Source organism: Phocoena phocoena, chromosome 6 (genome assembly GCF_963924675.1).
Source record: "Phocoena phocoena chromosome 6, mPhoPho1.1, whole genome shotgun sequence".
NCBI lineage: Eukaryota > Metazoa > Chordata > Mammalia > Artiodactyla > Phocoenidae > Phocoena > Phocoena phocoena.
In genome coordinates this window covers 105,325,499-105,344,576 of record NC_089224.1, presented here as the reverse complement: position 1 = coordinate 105,344,576, position 19,078 = coordinate 105,325,499, and the positions used below count along the sequence as shown (strand labels likewise).

At 38.2% G+C, this 19,078-nt stretch overlaps 2 protein-coding genes across 3 annotated transcripts in view; both read left to right on the top strand.

The window, feature by feature from the left end:
• The window catches only part of PPP6C (protein phosphatase 6 catalytic subunit), a 29,758-nt gene extending 20,805 nt beyond the window's left edge, over positions 1 to 8,953 (top strand). Inside the window, exons 3-7 of one of the 2 annotated variants that reach the window (XM_065878590.1) lie at positions 2,043 to 2,108; positions 3,130 to 3,271; positions 6,753 to 6,832; positions 7,017 to 7,226; positions 8,156 to 8,953. In XM_065878590.1, coding sequence (XP_065734662.1) covers positions 2,043 to 2,108; positions 3,130 to 3,271; positions 6,753 to 6,832; positions 7,017 to 7,226; positions 8,156 to 8,404 — 747 coding nt within the window. In that variant the 3' untranslated portion in view covers positions 8,405 to 8,953. The remainder of the gene's footprint in view (positions 1 to 2,042; positions 2,109 to 3,129; positions 3,272 to 6,752; positions 6,833 to 7,016; positions 7,227 to 8,155) is intronic. The other variant, XM_065878591.1, reaches the window with a different exon arrangement.
• A 5,721-nt stretch (positions 8,954 to 14,674) lies between these two features.
• Positions 14,675 to 19,078, top strand: part of SCAI (suppressor of cancer cell invasion) — a 136,049-nt gene continuing 131,645 nt past the window's right edge. Inside the window, exons 1-2 of the mRNA XM_065879166.1 lie at positions 14,675 to 14,795; positions 15,510 to 15,554. Coding sequence (XP_065735238.1) covers positions 14,743 to 14,795; positions 15,510 to 15,554 — 98 coding nt within the window. The 5' untranslated portion in view covers positions 14,675 to 14,742. The remainder of the gene's footprint in view (positions 14,796 to 15,509; positions 15,555 to 19,078) is intronic.

The window sequence follows — 19,078 nt, the reverse complement described above, 5'->3', positions numbered from 1 at the left end:
TAAGACTATGAGTGGGTCCTGAAACCAGAAAGTTTAAAAACTGCCGAGTTAGCCAACTATTTCCTTGCCTCTAATAATGGAATAAAATCCACTTCTTGGGATTGGTTTTGTTTTAAAATGAGAACATTTACAGAGTGTGTGTGATATGAAAAACATACAATAGATGGTAGAAATTATTTGTGAAATAATGAGATGGGCTTCCAGTAATGTATGACAAGGTTAATTGTCTGCATATGTTTTCAGTAAATATTTATTATATTAAAGAATTTTGGAAAAAACTACCAATATGGAGTAGGAACTATGGGTCCCCAAAGCAGAATTTTTGATCATCCATTAAATATATGTAAGTTAAATGGAAACTTACAAAGCTTTTATTCAAGAATGTGTTTCTACAGACATCAGTAGTAAAGTCTAAGGACACTCTTTCACCACACTTTTATAGAAGCAATTGTTTCATAAAACTTTTTAATGTTTCCTTCCTGACTTAGAGTGTGTACATACTCAATTTTTACATGACAAAATTGTATAGTTATATTAGAGGTATAGTTTTGTGTTCCATTCTTTTCCCTAGTCATTTTCCCACTTTGCTACATAGTTTCCATTATAATCATTATTTATGACTGCCTAAGGTCCAGGTCTTTGAATTGGTAGATCATACTTTATTAATATTCCCTTATGTTAGTTACGAAGGTTGTTTCTTCTGTTATTAGAAATGATGCTATGATGCATTTTCTTTATGTTATACAGACTTTTTTTTTTTTTGCCTTTAGGATATAGTCACAGAAGTGGAGTTACTAGGCCAAAGTAACACAAACACATATATGTATATGTGTATATATATACACTGAAAGTGTATTTATATATATATACTTATTTTTTTACTGCTCATATTGTATGTGATTGTATTTATACATATATATGATATACATACACACATCATATATATATCTGTGCGGTGGGAAGTGAGAAGTATATTCCTTCAAAGGAATGGATTCCACTTTGTAGAAATGGACAGCATATATTTTGAATAAATAATAGTCTACCAGTTGACTGAGACTGAATTTGTTTCATTTGTTTGCTTGCTAATTTTAAGAAGATAGGAAAATTTTATTTTAAACTTTCTAAAGTTTTTTTTTTTTTAAGCAAGTGACAACTCTTCAGACTTATGAAACATTGCTACAAAGGGTAGTACTTTCAGTAGTTAATCTTTAAATTACAGTTTTGTTCACTATGACTAAGATTTCTGTACTGTTTTAAGTGTTAGAAATTTAAGTAGTAATACTACTTTCAAGTGTAAAAGATAGATGTGAAGGAAATTATTGGTTGTAGTTGGTATGGTATATTATAGTCAGTTCCTTTAATCTAAAATCCTTTTTCAGAAAAACTGTGATTTTAGGAAGTAGGATTAGGATAATCGAGTTGACTGAAGTTATCAAACGCACATTTTTGTCAGTTAAATTTTTAGTCAAGTAGAATATGATGAAATATACTATTCTTTTTCTACTGATTATTGAGAAGACTCTCCACAGCTGTAGAAGCTGAGGGTACACATCTTCCAAAGTAGAGTGTAAGAAGGTAGGTTGATCTGCTCTTTACGACACTGCGAAGTGTCATGTAAATTCATTCTTCCAAAGAAATTCTTATCCACTTGTTTCCTTATCTTTTGTCTCTTTAAGATAGATGCTGAAGGTGGGGCAAGGTGATTGAGTTAGCTTATTGACAGGTAATTGATAAATGATTTCAAATTCTCAAGTGATAGATGGGGAGAAGTAGGAAAGAAATTTGAAAGGGGGTTGCCTATAACATTAATGACTTAGGAATGATTTTAGTGATAACTGAGATTCATTTTAGTGCTTTTTTTTTTTTTTTAAGGCTTGGGAGCTGTGTGCTTGGCAGTTTAGTTTGCACTTCATTTCTTTGTATAAATGTAAATATTTGAAGTCCTCTTAATTAACTGCTTCTTTATACAGTTTGGCCTCCGTTTTATTATTTTACTCCTTCACAGGAATTTGTAATCAGCATATATTGCCTTTCTTTTATAGTTTTATGACCTTTGTGAACTATTCAGAACTGGAGGTCAGGTTCCTGACACAAACTACATATTTATGGTATGTAAACACCAGTGATGTCAAGTACTTATTTTAAATGGAAGGGATCTGACTTACTACATGTAAATTATGTAATAATTTCGTTGTCATGTGACAATCACTATTTAAATACGTGAAAAGGTGATTCTATGCTTTTCTACATTTTGCTGTGTCCTCTAGTTGAGAATAATTGCTTTTGTAAACTGCTGTATACACAGGACTGGGTTGTAGCCCTCAGTAATGGTTAGGCCGTAAAATAGCCCACAGGTTTAAGGCATAAATCTTCAGTTTACTGTTATTTTATCAGATTTTTTTTGAGCATTCATTTTCACCTGTTATTAATCTGTGGATTGATTAATATACACATATACACATTTGCTGTTAAGGTAGATATTTGCTTACTTTCTTTTTGTAATATAATGTTACTGTTGAACTTTTTCTGAGTCCTTCTGTTATTTTCCTTCCTTCTGAAAATTTCTGGGTCACTTTTCTAATCTTTTAGCTGTTTTCCTATTGGTCTAATATTGGCCCGAGTAAAACATAAATGGAAAGTGTAAATAGTATATCCTCTTATGCAGTTGTTAAATACAAAGCTAAATGTAGAATACTGTTATAATTATGGTAATTGCTTTTACAAAAAAACTATTTTCTTCAAGTTGACAGCTCTTTTGATACAGTTAAAAAGATTTTTGAAATTCATTTAAAGTTTTTTGATTCACACATGATCTTTTAGAAACATTTATTAATGTAGGTAACAGAGAATTGAAAAAATGGTGGTTTTGCAGGGAAAATCCTTGAGAGAATTGCACAGCAGGTTCCTGTAGGCTCCTGTAGCATAAGACTAGCACAAACATTTAGTAGGAACAGCTTATTTATTTCCATTTGAATTTTTTGTTAAAACCCAATTTCCAAATAATTCAATGTGTAACTCTTCATTTTTCTTATTTTGGGCTGTGTCTCTTGAGTTTGTGCCCTTTGGTATAATTTTTAAAAAATATTGTTGCTATTGTATTGTTTGTAACTGTAAATTTTTACTTTACAGGGTGATTTTGTAGACAGAGGTTACTATAGTTTGGAGACCTTCACTTACCTTCTTGCACTAAAGGCTAAATGGCCTGATCGTATTACACTTTTGCGAGGAAATCATGAGAGTAGACAGATTACACAGGTGTATGGATTTTATGGTAAGACCTTCTATTTCTCTGATTCTGAATATTGATTTACCTTCCTCTTTGGGAAAAAAGCCACACAAGTCATACATGTGCTTTTCATAGTAAAATTAGAAAATACAGATAATCTTTTTCCACTTTCTCACCTTTAACTCCTTTTCTTCCCTCAGTCAGTTGAAAATCTGACTATTGATATGTAGAGAGAACCATTCTTTTTTTTTTAATTGAAGTATAGTTGATTTACAATATTATATTAGTTTCAGATGTACAACATAGTGATTCAGTATTTTTACAGATTATACTCCTTTTAAAGTTATTATAAAATATTAGCTGTATTCCCTGTGCTGTACAGTATATCCTTGTAGCTTATTAGTCTGAGAGAACCATTTTTAACTTTTTGGTGTATGTCTTTCTAGATCAGTGCCTCAAAGTGTAGTCCTCAGTTTATCTCACTGGAATCATTTGGGATGCTTGTTAAAAATGTAGATTGCTAGGCGCCACTTTTGGGGTGGGACCTTAGAATCTGCTGAAAGGGAATGTTTTGCACACTCAGTTTGAGAACCTATCCTATATATATGTATGTGTGTGTGTGTTTATACATACGTGTGTACACACACCCCAAGCTAAAATGGGATCATACTTGTTTTTTAATATTGTGATCAGTGTTTTCACTTCATTGATGTTAGTTTATAGCTGTACTGTACTATACTGGATGGATGTACTGTAAATCTGTGTGCTTTCTCCAGAGAATACCAGGACCTCAGGTCATAAATAGAATGCAGCCATTAAAAGCAACATAGCTACTTCTGTAAAATTTTTATATGGTTGAAAGTTTTTCAGAATGAGGTTAGGAAGGTCTTTGAAGGAGGTAGATAACAGAACTATAGAGATTATTATTTTATATATATATATATATATATATATTTATTTTTGGCTGCATTGGGTCTTCGTTGCTGTGCGCGGGCTTTTCTCTAGTTGCAGCAAGCGAGGGCTACTCTTCATTGCCATGCACGGGCTTCTCATTTCAGTGGCTTCTCTTGTTGCGGAGCACAGACCCTAGGCACATGGGCTTCAGTAGTTGTGGCTCGCGGGCTCTAGCGCAGGCTCAGTAGTTGTGGCGCCCGGGCTTAGTTGTTCCGCAGCATGTGGGATCCTCCAGGACCAGGGCTCGAACCTGTGTCCCCTGCATTGGCAGATGGATTCTTAACCACTGAGCCACCAGGGAAGCCCTGTTGATATTATTAATAAGAATTTTCCTTGAACACAATTAAGGAAGATATTGAGAGATTTGAAAATATTAATTTCATAACCCTTTAGTTTTTAGACTTTATATTTTGAATTATCTTCTGTCATTATAAAGATAAGCTGAACTCTCTTACTCCTGATTTTGTCAGCCATTATCAATCATTAAATTGAGAAATTTGGCAGCGTATTGTTATCTATTTATTTATTTATTTTTGGCTGCACCACGTGTCTTGTGGGATCTTAGTTCCCCGACCAAGGATTGAACCCGGGCCACAGCAGTGAAAGCCCCAAATCCTAACCACTAGGCCACTAGGGAACTCCCCGACAATTTATTGTTGATATACTGTTAATAGGAATTGAAAAGTTAGATGGCTAATATTTATCTCCTTTCTAGAAGTTACTTCAGATTTTCATTCACAAAATGCCAAATATCATTTGGAATAAAAAGTGTTTGATTCTTTTGCAAAATAATCAGTATTTTGGATAATACATTATGTGGTGTTAGCTCAGTGAAAGCAACTGGCTCCAACTGTATAAGATTAATGTTACATATATAATTACACCCCAGAATTTGACCAACATATCAGTGTAGGGCAAAAGAGGTAAAAGGGGGAGAGGAAGGAGGACATTTTGATCAAGATGCCTTGACCGAAGAAAATGACAACAACACAACATCTAGTATTGAATTTTTTTCATCCCAAGCTGTGCTCTAGTGTTCATCTATGGTTTTGTTTGATAAGAGGAAGCCCATCTGCTCCTCAGGAGGGAGACAGTTTTAGTCATCATGGAACTTAACATTGATTTTAAAGTAGTAAAAATGTCTATATATAGCTATTATATTGGGCCCTCAGTTCACACTGATAAATATATGGTTAGCAGTTATTATGAACCAAGTGCTTTGCTTATGTGTTAAGGTGAAAAATTCACAAGATTCCTACTGGTAAACTGAGCTCAATGTTAGAGCTGTCTCATGAGACGTTTACAATAAGGACCCTGCCTCACGTAGAGATATAATTTAGAAAATTATGAGGATTGACCATACCCCACAGTCTTATATCCTGTATCATTTTCAGCTGTACTTAGGGCAATTAGTGATACATCCATTTTTTTTCGAAATTAAGGAAGAAGCCAAAGAGCAGAACTTCATGGTATTAACTGAGAGAAGAGATAATGTACCCTATTAACTGTTGTAGACGGCAGAGAGAATGTTCAGCTGAGAATATGTAAGAACTGATTGGCAGTTTGTCCTTAGTGATGACTACAGGGGTACTTAATGGAACTCAAGTATGTAGTTGCACAATTTGCAGAAAATCTCAGAAGAGGCAACCTAGGCCTGAAAAATGTTGAAATGGGAATTATCCATGCTCTTCTAATTTGTTTGATTATCCTGCTAGAATAAGGTAGTCACATTAAATACATTACTCTGTTTGATAGAATTGCCCAGTATTTTTTTTTTTTTTAAGTTTATTTATTTATTTATTTGACCTGCGGGGCCCCACTTCCCCAACCAGGGATGGAACCTGCTCCCTCAGCAGTGAAAGCATGGAGTCCCAACCTCCGGACCGCCAGGAAATTCCCCCCGGTATTAATAGTAAGACAAAAGCTTTTGCTTTGGGTTATGTGAAATTAATATTTAGCTCTTCTTTTTTTTTTCTTTTTTGTGGTACGCGGGCCTCTCACTGTCATGGCCTCTCCAGTTGCGGAGCACGGGCTCCAGACGCACAGGCTCAGCGGCCATGGCTCACAGGCCCAGCCACTCTGCGGCATGTGGGATCTTCCCGGACCGGGGCACGAACCAGTGTCTCCTGCCTAGGAGACTGCGCCACCAGGGAAGCCCAACTCTTCTTGATTATAGCATTTTGACTAATAATTTCAGCTGGTTCTTAGAGCCACTTCTGGAATGAAAAGCAGGACCACATTCTTAGACTAGTTAGACGCTGGTCTCCTTCTGGTTCTACATGGAGGACCTACTAGGGCTAACTATGTATCATAACTTGCCATCCTAGTTTAAGCAAATTTCTGTTGTCCCAGTATTAGATGTATTCTTTACTTATTTTATTTATTTATTTATTTTTTGGCCGCACCTCATGGCTTGCACGATCTTAGTTCCCTGACCAGGGATTGAACCCGGGCCGTGGCAGTAAAAGCGCTGAGTCCTAACCACTGGACCACCAGGGAACTCCCCTGTATTCCTTAGTTTTATCAGCAGATTCAGAACTTCATTAATGAGAACTCTTTGTTTCTCTCATAGATGAGTGCCAAACCAAATATGGAAACGCTAATGCCTGGAGATACTGTACCAAAGTTTTTGACATGCTCACAGTAGCAGCTGTAAGTTTTATGTAAATCTTTTTTAAAAAAAAAGCTCAAGTATTTTCCTGCCAGTAACACTTGGCATATTTTTATCTAATTGCCATTTCAGTTATATTGATATCATTAGCACTCACTGATGGATTTAGATATATGACTGAGTTTATTATTATATGTTCAACTCTTTGTTTTCCTTTTTTGCTAGTTAATAGATGAGCAGATTTTGTGTGTTCATGGTGGTTTATCTCCTGATATCAAAACACTGGATCAAATTCGAACCATTGAACGGAACCAGGAAATTCCTCATAAAGGAGCGTTTTGTGATCTGGTTTGGTCAGATCCTGAAGATGTGGATACTTGGGCAATCAGTCCCCGAGGAGCAGGTTGGCTTTTTGGTGCAAAGGTCACAAATGAGGTAAAGCCAGCATTTTCAGAAAAGTGGTTTGTTGGTTGCTAATGGACTACATAAAGAACTATGGTGGCTATATATACCAAACTTCTAGTCTAGTTTACTCAAACTGTGGTGGCTATGGATATCAGATTTCTTGTCTAGTTTATCCTGTATGTCTTTCCTTAATGTTAAATGAGATCACGTAATAAAAGCACCTCCTTTAGCATTCATTGGTACTATGTGTAAAATAAATGTTCCTTTTCTTTCAAACATTGCAATTAAGTAATGAGATAACAAGGGCAAGATAGGCAACTTTTTAATATATATATTTCTTTGTGTATATATTTTTAATTGAGATATAATTGACATAACATTGTATTCGTTTTATGTATACAACATAATGATTTGACATGTATTTATTGTGAATAAGCAATATTTTTGAGATTAACTACTTTCAGTTAAAAATATATATACACACACACTTACACATACACATACACCACAGGGTGAAGTAAAATCCAGCATAATGAAGTCAGAGAGCTAGTTTTATCCTGTCTGAGCCTCTGGTTCCTGAAGTTGCAAGAGAAGGATAATAAATCTCTTTCAGAATTTTGTAAGAACCATACTAAAGCCTCAGTAAATGATAGATATTGATAGTAATATATTTATTATTAAACCATAAAAACTTTGTTTTATATCTGATAGCACTTACAGAATGCTTTTCTTTCAGAAACTTCTAACTAATTATGTTGCTATGATTTCTATAACTCAGGCCAAAGTGGCTGTATAACTTATGGAAATTAGTGGGGATAACTGTAGAATGGATTCTATAATCATGAGAGCTTTAGTAATTATAGGATTTATACTTTATTTAAATGCTTATTTTCTTATATATGTAGGTTGATTTTTTAAAAAATGTGCTGGATACTTAACAAAGCCTTTCTGAATTGCAGTTTGTTCATATCAACAACTTAAAGCTCATCTGCAGAGCACACCAGCTAGTGCATGAAGGCTATAAATTTATGTTTGATGAGAAGCTGGTAACAGTATGGTCTGCTCCTAATTACTGTTATCGTTGTGGAAATATTGCTTCGATCATGGTCTTCAAAGATGTAAATACAAGAGAACCAAAGTTATTCCGGGCAGTTCCAGATTCAGAACGTGTTATTCCTCCCAGGACAACGACGCCGTATTTCCTTTGAGGCCTTCGCCCATCCTGCTGACCCATTTTTCTGCCCTCTTACCCCAACTTTCGTGTATTACCCTCTACAATATACTTTTTATTGAGCACTTTGCTGCTGAAATGCTGCCTCTTGCCTTTTTTTTTTTAATTTTAAATTATCTAAATTTATTGTTTGTTATGGTGTCTATAGCAATGTTTTTCTATCAGTTTTCTCCCCCATCCCATCCCCGCCTTGGACTCATTTGAGAAGACTTGAGAAATGTCTTAATACTCACACTGCTGCATGTAGCTCTTGCTTATTTACTGGTCTATGGGAAACAGGATGTTTCCTTTTTTAAAAAAGCCAATTGACAGAACAGACTACACTGAAATACTCCTCCTTTTGTATTATTCAGTCTTTTGTTTTAGTTCGGTAAGTTTTAAGAAATTTCAGCAGCAAAGTTGTTATTCAGTGGGCACGATGGACTGCAAATGCCTCGAGTTATGTATACCTGTCCCAGCTGTAAACTTCATTTTCCTTTGTTGGATGATATTTTAAATGGATATAAAATAAATTGGTCTAAAGGGCTGCCCTCCTTGTTGTGTTTTTAAATTTTAGTTTAAAAACTGCTACAGCTTATGACTTTGTACATTAAGATAATTGTATTGATCTGTTTTCAGATTCCTTGTATTTTTTAATAAAGTAATCTTAAATAAAACCCAGATAGGTTAAAGTGTTAGAAATTTTAAACAGTGTACATTGTTAGCTGAAAGTTATTCTTTTTTTCTTTTTTCCTAATCGGAGTTCTTGACCCTTTGGTTATTAAGTTTAAAACTTCAACTGAAATTCCATACTATATATTTTAAAAAAAAATCACTAAACTGTGCCTAAAGAAATAACTGCCATATTAATGTTTGGGTTTATATCCTCTCTAGTAATAGAAAAACATTTAATACTTGTAATGCTGATGTGTTCATTTGATACCAGTTGAGTAGAATGTGATCAATCCAGTTTACAATCTATCATGAGTATCATTAAGTAAAATATATGTACTTTTCAATAGGAATCATTCTTACTGTAACACTTGACCTTAACTTTTAGAAAGTGTTCATTTTTTAACTGCAACTGGAAAGGTTGAAAAGTCAGGACTCTTGTACTTGTGAACTGTAATCTGAAGCAGATTTTTAAAAGTGTTGAAAAAACCAAATTGTCCTTTTTTGTAAAGGTCTGTGATACTATGTTTCGGCTTTGTGTAAGTAATTTGAATATCCAAAGGGTTGTGATGATCGGTTCTTGATATGCAACTGTCCACTTAATAAGGACAGGTGTTCCAGTGTCTCTTATGATTGTGGTCATAAATGATGCTGGAATTAACCATTTTATGAAATAGTTGGTATCCCTTTACTACTATAATTAATTTTTGTCATTCCAGGAAATCTTTGTGAAGCCAGCCAATTAATAAAGCACTTTAGCATCTGTTCAGGTAGTTTTGAAAACCAACTGTCCCCCTTCAGGATAAGAACTTCCAGGTTACCTAAAAATGCAATAAAAATCTTTATAGTCTAAGCTTCTTGGCACATAATTTTTCATCAGGGCTTTTCTTTTATTAAGCGAGCACAATAGTGTTTTGATTTTTTCCTCCAACCACACAGCTCCTTGTGTAGTTTTTGATTGTATAGCTGTAAGAAAGAAGTGGCTAAGACATTTGCTGCACACACTTGAACTGTTGGGTCAGTAGCTTTGTTTTACTGCCCTGACCCCAGTGTAATTCAGGGGGAAAGGTATTTTTATCTTACAGGGATATGTAGCTATGTATTTTACTAATTGTGAAACACTGGAAATTAATGATGCAGACAACTTGGTGTGGTCTTTGAACAGCTTTCTGCAGTATTTTTCTTTTCTGTTACCATAAATTGTATTTAAGTGCTTTCTCTCTTCTGCATTTAAGTTGTACCAATAAAATTGGTAACCCTCAGCCCTTCCTTCCCATTTGACACTCCTTAGCTTAGATTGATGTAGTTGTTTTAGTTACCCGTGTAATGTGACTTTTATTTTTAAGTCATGGTGTACTGCATTTGATTGTCACTAGTTGGGCATGTGCCAATAATATTCTGTCCATTCCTTAATTGCCATCTCTGTTTTGCCTGATTTTTTTCTCTTCAACTGAATAATGGCTTTTTGCATGAAAAAAAAAGTTTTTACTATTAGACATGTAAAGGGAAGAGAGAGTGAATGTACTGGACTCTGTAAGCCTAAAAGGAATATTTGGATCCCTCTGATAAATAAGGGCTATGTACTATATAGAGTAATCATGTGGTGGAAAATACTTGCAAGTCATAGGTTTGTAGGCATGAGGCTCTGTTATTCCCTGTATCTAGGCTGAATGTAAAATCCCTTATGTTGTATTAATGGGGGTAATAACCATTTTTATTTGCCTATGATATACTTGGTTTCTAATAAAATGTCCTAGGCTCTAGTGAGAACTGTCTACTTTTAATTGCCAATTACTCCCCTTTCCTCATTTTCCTGATATGCTCTTGGCTAGCTTTTCCTAGGTTAATGCTTTTTCCTGAAAAATCTCACAACTCTAAATGCGTTCATTTGGGTGTGATCCTAAAAAGCCTGGATCAAGAGCACATCTTTAATATGCAACCTGCATCAATCTGTCCGGATGTCTAGAACTGTTGGAAGATTTTGATGTCTTAAACCCTGTGTTTCACTTTTGAAATAAGGTTTGAAATATTGTTCTTTGCATTAAGATTTGTGTGTTTTTGCTTTGTAAGCCCAGCACCAGGTTTTGGAAAATGCCTGTACTGTGAAAGCAAATACGAACTCTTTCTGAGCCTCTTCCGTTGTCAGAAACAGAATTGCTTTCCATCAGCCTCCAAAAAATTGTGTATCTGGAGTCGAAGAGATTTAACAGCAAGAATCCAGATTTTTAAATGTACTTGTTTTCTAAATGCTAATGTTTGTAAAGCACCTTCAGTTCTTTGGATGAAAGGTGCTATATTCTCTCTGTAAATTAATAAAAAGATTATAGGAAGTTTGGCAAAAAAATTTATCTAATGCAGTCTGTCCCAACAAGAAGTTAGCATTTTATATAACACAATTTAAAAATTTAAAAATGCTTATTCCTTCACTTAGTTGCTTGACTAGTAAACAGAAGTGAAACTTTTCTTGTTCTGCATTTGACTCTTCAGTGTTCCAGTTCATTGTTACGTCCTGGATCCAGTGCCCAGAACCCAGCTTCATGAGATCATCACAACTCTTTCAATTGTGTATTTAAACTGTGCAGTCATGCTGATGAAATATACAGTAGTAAAACACCAAAAAGAAGCATTTGGAAAGTCCTCTAGCATGAAACCAAACACAGTAGATGCTCGGAGAAGGACCCTATTCCCCTCTTACTAGTTTTCTGTTTCCTTGTTAATCACTTGGTGAATATGTGCCTTTTGTAAGGCATATTACTCATGATAGTAAGCTTATGCTGGTTTGGATCATTCAGATGTTTTCTTAATTCAAAAATGCATGAAATTTATGAATTTTGTGTGCGTGTGTCAACAAAAATAATTATTGTGTAAGTATATTCCACTCAGTCCCTGGGCAGCCACTGTTCTCAGCACTTTGCTTTTTTATATAAATGGGAATGGGTTATGTATGGAGGCAATGGAATAGTGGAAAGAATATAGGCTTTGGGATCAATCTAGGTAAAAACCCCAGCTCTGCCAGGCAGTAATAGCAGCTAACCTGTATTGAGCACACTTAGCTAAATGCTGTACATGCCCTATTTTATGTCACCCCTACTATGGCTCAATGACTGTAGTACCTTTTTTTTTTTTTTCTTCAGACAAGAAAACACACTTAGAGATCATAGGTAACTTGCCCAGGGTTGCACAAGAGAGCTGGAATGTGAACCCCTTTAGGGCATCCTAGAATAGTACATCTTAAGCAGTATTGGTTATTGTAGCTTTGTGACCTTGAGCAAGTTGGGTTTTCTGAATCTTAAAATTCTGTGTCTAAAATAAGAATGCCATACAGGGTTGATCTCAGGATTAAAAATAGCACATATAAAATACCCAGTCCCTGGCCCAAAGCTGCCATTTATTGAGGGCCCACTTACATATCATTTGCCCAAATTCAGTGTAGTTGGGAAGTAAGAATAATCTAAGGCAATATATAATTGCTGACATAGTGTGGTTTATGTAAGTACAACAAATTTGGAGAAGGAAATGTTTGAGGTAAGATGGAGTAATTGGGGAAGGCTTAAAAGAGGAAGTGTCAAATGTATACTAGAATGATGGGCCATGTATTTCATATAGTAAAAGCACAGAAATGGGGATTACTAGAACTTGGACATGATATGAAGGTAAACTTGAGGGTACTCCTTGGGAAAGCGTAAGGAATGAATAGCTGCAGCTCTGTTGACAATACCACGTATCAGAGAGGCGTTGGCCAATTGTGAAAGACCTTGAAAACCAAGCGGATGATTTTAATTCATATATATATTTTTTTCTTCTTTTTTGCGTTTCGCGGGCCTCTCACTGCTGCGGCCTCTCCCGTTGCGGAGCACAGGCTCCGGACGCGCAGGCTCAGCAGCCATGGCTCACGGGCCCAGCCAGTCCGCGGCACGCGGGACCCTCCCGGACCGGGGCACGAACCCGCGTCCCCTGCATCGGCAGGCGGACTCCCAACCACTGCGCCACCAGGGAAGCCCTTAATTCATATTTTAAGAAACATAATGAGTGACATTCAAGATTAGTCTCCTAGTAAGTTGATCCTCCCCACCAGGACTCCTACCACATCTCCCCTAGTCTTCTCTGACAAATGATTCTGAGGTTCTCTCTCTTTTCTGGCTTGGTGATTATAAGGGTGGATATTGTTTGTTGGTATTGAGGGGATTTATGGTTCTGTTATCTTGGGATTATGTAAAATATTAATTTGGGGAGCCAACAGATGTTCAACTTTTTGTTTTTCCTTGTCAATGCCATTTTAAAGGTCCCATTACAATTTACCATCATCATCATTTTATAGAAAGATGTAAAAAGAGCCATCTCAGAATAAAGGACAGCCCTTTACACCAAATAAATTCGGCTTTATGAAAAACTATAGTAGTCTCATTTTTACCATTTGTGAAGATCAGTAAGAGATTTGTCCCCAAACTTTTGGTGTGTATAATTCTAGGCTGTCACATTATTGATGCATAAAAGCGTATTCTGATAAAACAGAAATAGCTTAAGAGAAAGTTTTATGCCTCTTCCCAGCTCCAAATATATGCCGAGGATCTACCAAACAAAAACTACACAGGATTGCAGAAAGACTGAAGGGGATTCTACCTTAGAGGAAGAATTTTGTTAATATGTTACTGAGTTATGTCTTATTTTCAAGGATGGCCTTGTTAAAGTAGAAGAGAAAAGGTAACTGATTTATAATGCTTATGTGCTGGTAGTCTTGCATGCTTAGGTCTGTCAACAACCCTAAAAATGCAAGGAAATTTATTTTAAAATTGATTAGCTGGAGTAGAAGTCACAAGCATCTGCAGTATCACAGGACAGTTAGCAGCATATTCAGGGGTCAGTTCCGTTTAGGCATTTAAGAACCGAACACATTGCTTTTGGTTACGGCATCAATTCTGTTTGCAGGGTTGATTTTCCTTTCTTGGTAATTTATTTTAAAAATCTCTTGCTTTCTTGGAAGCCTGCACCCAAGCTTGCTATCTCTTCTGCAGAGGATTGAGCATCTAAACCACACTTTATATTGATAGATTCTTACAGTTTTCTTGCCGGATCCTCTGTGAAGTGTTATCTGTGAGCTCTAACCATTTCAGCATGATGTAGTCAGGGACCGGATATGAGGTGGTTCAAAATGAAGCTCATTTTGGAGACTTACCTCACTGTCGCACCTGCCAGAGGAGTTTGGGACATTGCAGCGCTTAGCTGTTGCTCCTGGCGTGGTGCAGTGTTGAGGGGCGCCAGCAGGTGTGTGGGATGCAGGACTCAGAGCCAGAAGAACCTGCCCGCCGCAGGTGTCTGGCGCCGGAGATGCAGTTTTTACTTTCGACCGCACGGTGGCGCTTAGATCTCCCCGGCAGTGTTAGCAGCCTCTAACGCACCTCCGCCGCCACCTGCAGTCTCAACCAAACTCTAGGTGGCGGGATGTGACGGCCCGAGTGTCCAATCGGCCTCCAGGCTTTCGGCCACACTACGGCTCTAGCCAATGGGAGCTGAGGAGAGGCGCGGAGGAGGCGGGCCCTGCGGCAAGCCTGGCAGAGGCGCGAGGCCCTTCGCCCGCCTCTCCGCCTACTCCAGCCTCCGCCGCCTCAGCTTCCCGAGCGAGCCCTACGGCCGCCGGAGCAGCTCCCGCGGCGGAGCAGGAGCCGGATGGTCAGAGGAGCCCGGCAGCCCCAGCAGCCGCGGAGTCGCCTGGCCCCAAGGTGGGGCGGGGGCTGAATGGAGGTCGGGGTTGGGGATGGGGCGCGGGAGCGGGCCCAGGGCAGCAGCTTGGGGCCGTGAAGCATTCGGGGCGCCGAGACTGGAGGGGCGGTCGGGCTGCGGGGAATTCGGGGGGCGCCAAGGGGCGGCGGAGCGGGCTAGGCGGCGGTCGCATCCTCCAGACCGGATGAGAGGGGCGTGTGAGGGAAGGGGCGCAGAGCGGTGAGACTGGGGGCGCAGGGCCGGGAGGGGCAGGGCGCGCGCGCCCGGTGGAGGGGCCGTGGAATGCGGGGGGCGCGGGGCCTGGAGGGGCGGGGCTCGGAGGGGCAGTGCCCGTGTCGGGAGGGGGTGGGCACTGGAAAGGGGAAGCCGGAGGGGCTTGCGGGGGTGGTGAAGCAGACAATGAGTAGGTGGCGGTGGGTGGTTTTGGGGAGCTGGGCTGTGACGAATAGGAGGTGAGGATGGAGTGAGAGACCAGGAGGCAGAGCAGGGTTTTGGCTAAGCAGACATTAGGGGAACGGTGAGTCCCAGGATCGCTTGGTCTTGGTATTTAGGGGAAACAGAACGTAAGGCATTTGTAAGGTCAGACAGGTATGGGCTTAGACAGCCTGTAGTGCTCGAGGGTGGTGCGTTGAGTTCTTGACTGGCACAGTAGGGCCCGCAGATGTGATCTTATATGTTACTTTTAGTTACCATCTTATTTGTTTGGTCTACAGACTGACTGGCACAGTGGAGAAACCACCTCGAAAACGGAAAAGCAGGTAAGGCAAAATGCCTTCCCAGTTTTGCTTCGTGTTTTTTTCCGTTTGCTTGGCTGCACCTATACTATACTGCATAATTATACACTGTCAGTAGATGAAGTTTTTTACTTAGCTCCTTTCTTAATGAATATAACTATCTGCAAGCTCTGTCTTCCAGGACTTCAAAGTACTGCCTGTACTTTTTTTTTTTTTTTTGGTATTTAAGATTATGTGGGAAAGAGATGTGGATAATTGAGAAGGCCTAGTTTTTTATGTTAGCCGTAATTTCAACTTCTTCACCAGCTCTGTTTAAAAAGCTAATGTTTATTGAACATCTGCTGTGTGCCAGGTACCATGTGCAAGTGCTTATTTGTGTTATCTTCTGTAATCCTTGAAACACCCCAAGGAACTGTGTACAGTTATCACTGTTTTAACACAAGAGAGAACTGAGGCAAAAGAGAGGCTGAGCATTTATCTAAGATCACACATCTCATAAGTGATAGAACCAGGATTTGAATCCCAGCAGTCTGACTCCAGAGCTGAAGCTCTTAACCATTATACTATAATGCCTCTAATAAATATACAATTGAAAATAGGTTTTCTTTTTTTTAAAATTAATTAGTTTTTGGCTGCATTGGGTCTTCATTGCTGTGTGCAGACTTTCTCTCGTTGTGGCAAGCGGGGGCTACTCTTCGTTGCGGTGCACGGGCTTCTCATTGCGGTGGCTTCTCTTGTTGCGGAGCACAGGCTCTAGGCGCACGGGTTTCAGTAGTTGTGGCACGGTGGCTCAGTAGTTGTGGCACACGGGCTTTGTTGCTCTGCTGCATGTGGGATCTTCCTGGAACAAGGCTCCAACCCGTGTCCCCTGCATTGGCAGGCGATTCTTAACCACTGCGCCACCAGGGAAGTCCCGAAAACAGGTTTTCTTATTGCTTTTACTGTTTTCATTGTACGTAGAGTCTAATAAGCAGTTGAACTATAGGAAGATAGAAACAAAGGGCTTAGGTAGTCTGCAGCAAGTGCATTGTTCCTTGAGTAATGAAGAGCATGCATCCATTCCACAAGCATTTCTGAGCACATTCCATGTGTCAGGTACTACATAGCAATTCTGTGTAGTCATTCGAAGATTCCTTTTTCATGGATGTAGGCATTGGCCTAGAGAAAGTAAGTTACAGTAGTGAGGATGTGACCAATAGGACCACTGTAATAGTTAATTCTTGCTAAGTTATTGATGTTAATACACAGTGAACCTTAACAGTAGGTAGATGTGAAATGCTGATGGTGGAAGGTGCAAACAGCCAAAGTTCCTTTGTCACTCTTTAGGCCTGTATGGGCCAATGTGGTAGCCATATATGGCTGTGGAACACTCAAAATGTGGCTCTCATGACTGAGGAACTGGATTTTTAATAAATATTGTTAATTGTAATTAATTTAAATTTTAAAACCGATATTTAATTACTGGAAAATGTTTATGTCTGGAACAACTTGGGTATGTGAATTTGCTTTTTCATCTGTAAATTATGAAATCTAAATACAGATCAAATTTTTCCAATGAAAATTTAACGTCCAAAGTGAGGCATATATCTAAGTATTAAAAAACACACCAAATTTCAGATTAGTACAAAAAGTACATGGAAAATTTCTCATTACTAATTTTTATGTCAATTATTTCATGAAATAATATTTTAGATATATTGGATTAAATAAAAGTATTACTCAAATTATTTTCAGGTTTTTTTATTTTGACTTTTTCTAACATAACTATTGGGAAAGTAAAAATTACATATATGGCTTGCATTATATTTTCTTTTTGATAGCCCTTGTTTAACTTTCATTACCCCACTGCCAGACTCTTGGAATAGCCTCCTGACTGGGTTCCCTACCTTGAATCTGTAATTCATTCACATACTGTGCAAGTTGATCTTCTAATTCTCAAGCTTAAGATCCTTATGTGGTTCCGCTTGTTTATTGAACATAATTTAGACTTTTTAGTGTAATCATAAAAAGACACTGCCCTCTATTATGATAAATCATAATGGAAAAGAATATAAAAAAATGTAAATGTATGTTTAACTGAGTCATTTTGCTGTATAGCAGAAATTAACACAAAATTGTAAATCAACTATACTTCAATTAAAAAAAAAAAAAAGACTGCCTTTATTTCACTTCTATCTTTCTTTCCAGCCACAGTTGAGTACTGTGGCCATGTACTCAATAACGGCCAAATTCTCAATAATGGATCTGCTAAACGTCCAGTAATTAATTGACTTAACTTACTGGTGAACGCTTCACAATGAACTAATTGCTGAATGTAACTCTATGTCCTGTTTGCCATTCCCAGAACTTATGTTTGGGTTTTTGCACATGATTTCTCTTTCTCTCTGGAATACTTTCTCCCCGTTCCTTGGCAAGCTCCCCACCTTTAAGACTTCCCTCAGACATCACATCTTCCATGCAAACTTTCTACCCTCTCCTTCACCTTCCTCTTCTCTGCTTTGTTTGTTCCTATGATAGCCTGTAGATACACCTAGGTGTAATGGTTTGAGCTGAATTTGAATCTTAGCTCTGTCAGATACGCGTTGTGAGATCATATGCAAGTTAATAAACCTCTCTGAGCCCCAGCTTCTTCATCTGTATAACGGAAATAATAATAGTTCAACCATTATAGGGTTGTAAAATGCTTAGTATAGTGCCTGGCACGTAGAAAGTATACAGTAAATTTTAGGTTAAAAAGCACCTATTAGGGCTTCCCTGGTGGTGTGGTGGTTGAGAGTCCGCCTGCCGATGCAGGGGACACGGGTTAGTGCCCCGGTCCGGGAAGATCCCACATGCCGCGGAGCGGCTGGGCCTGTGAGCCATGGCCGCTGATCCTGCGCGTCCGGAGCCTGTGCTCTGCAACGGGAGAGGCCACAACGGTGAGAGGCCCGTGTACCGCAAAAAAAAAGCACCTATTAAATACCTTTTATTTCCCACTTCTTTTCAAAATATGTACAGTATGAAGGATTAAAAATAAAGATATTAAGGCAAAAAACATGAGAGAATACTAATGAAATTAAATCAGTGGCAAAGTTATTATATAGACTAGACAGTTACCAAAGGTAGGTTCCATATTTGGCTCTGAGTTTCCTAGAACAAAAGCTAAGAAGAAAATAAAGCTCAACTTGCAGGTTCATGGTGTCTGTAAAATCCAACACATGTTTAAGAGAGGCACACTTTTTTTGACTTTCAGAGAAAAATTTCTCTCACTGGTTTTCATAATGGGGACACTTTGGTTTTGTGGGGGAAAATAAACCCAATGACAAATATAGTAGGAAGTTTTTTGTTGTTGTTGTTTTTTAAGATTGCTTCTTATAATGCTTCTCAATCCAGGTTTAGGTAATACCAGTGAATATCCTCCGAAGAGCCACAGCAACTGGATTTAGGTATACTGCTCACCGATGGTTTGGCTTGGTTCAGAGATAAGGAGGAATGAGTAAGCTGTAGGGACTCTGCTTATCCTCAGCACCTAGAATGGTGTCTGGCACTTAGAGAACGTTTGATAGAAT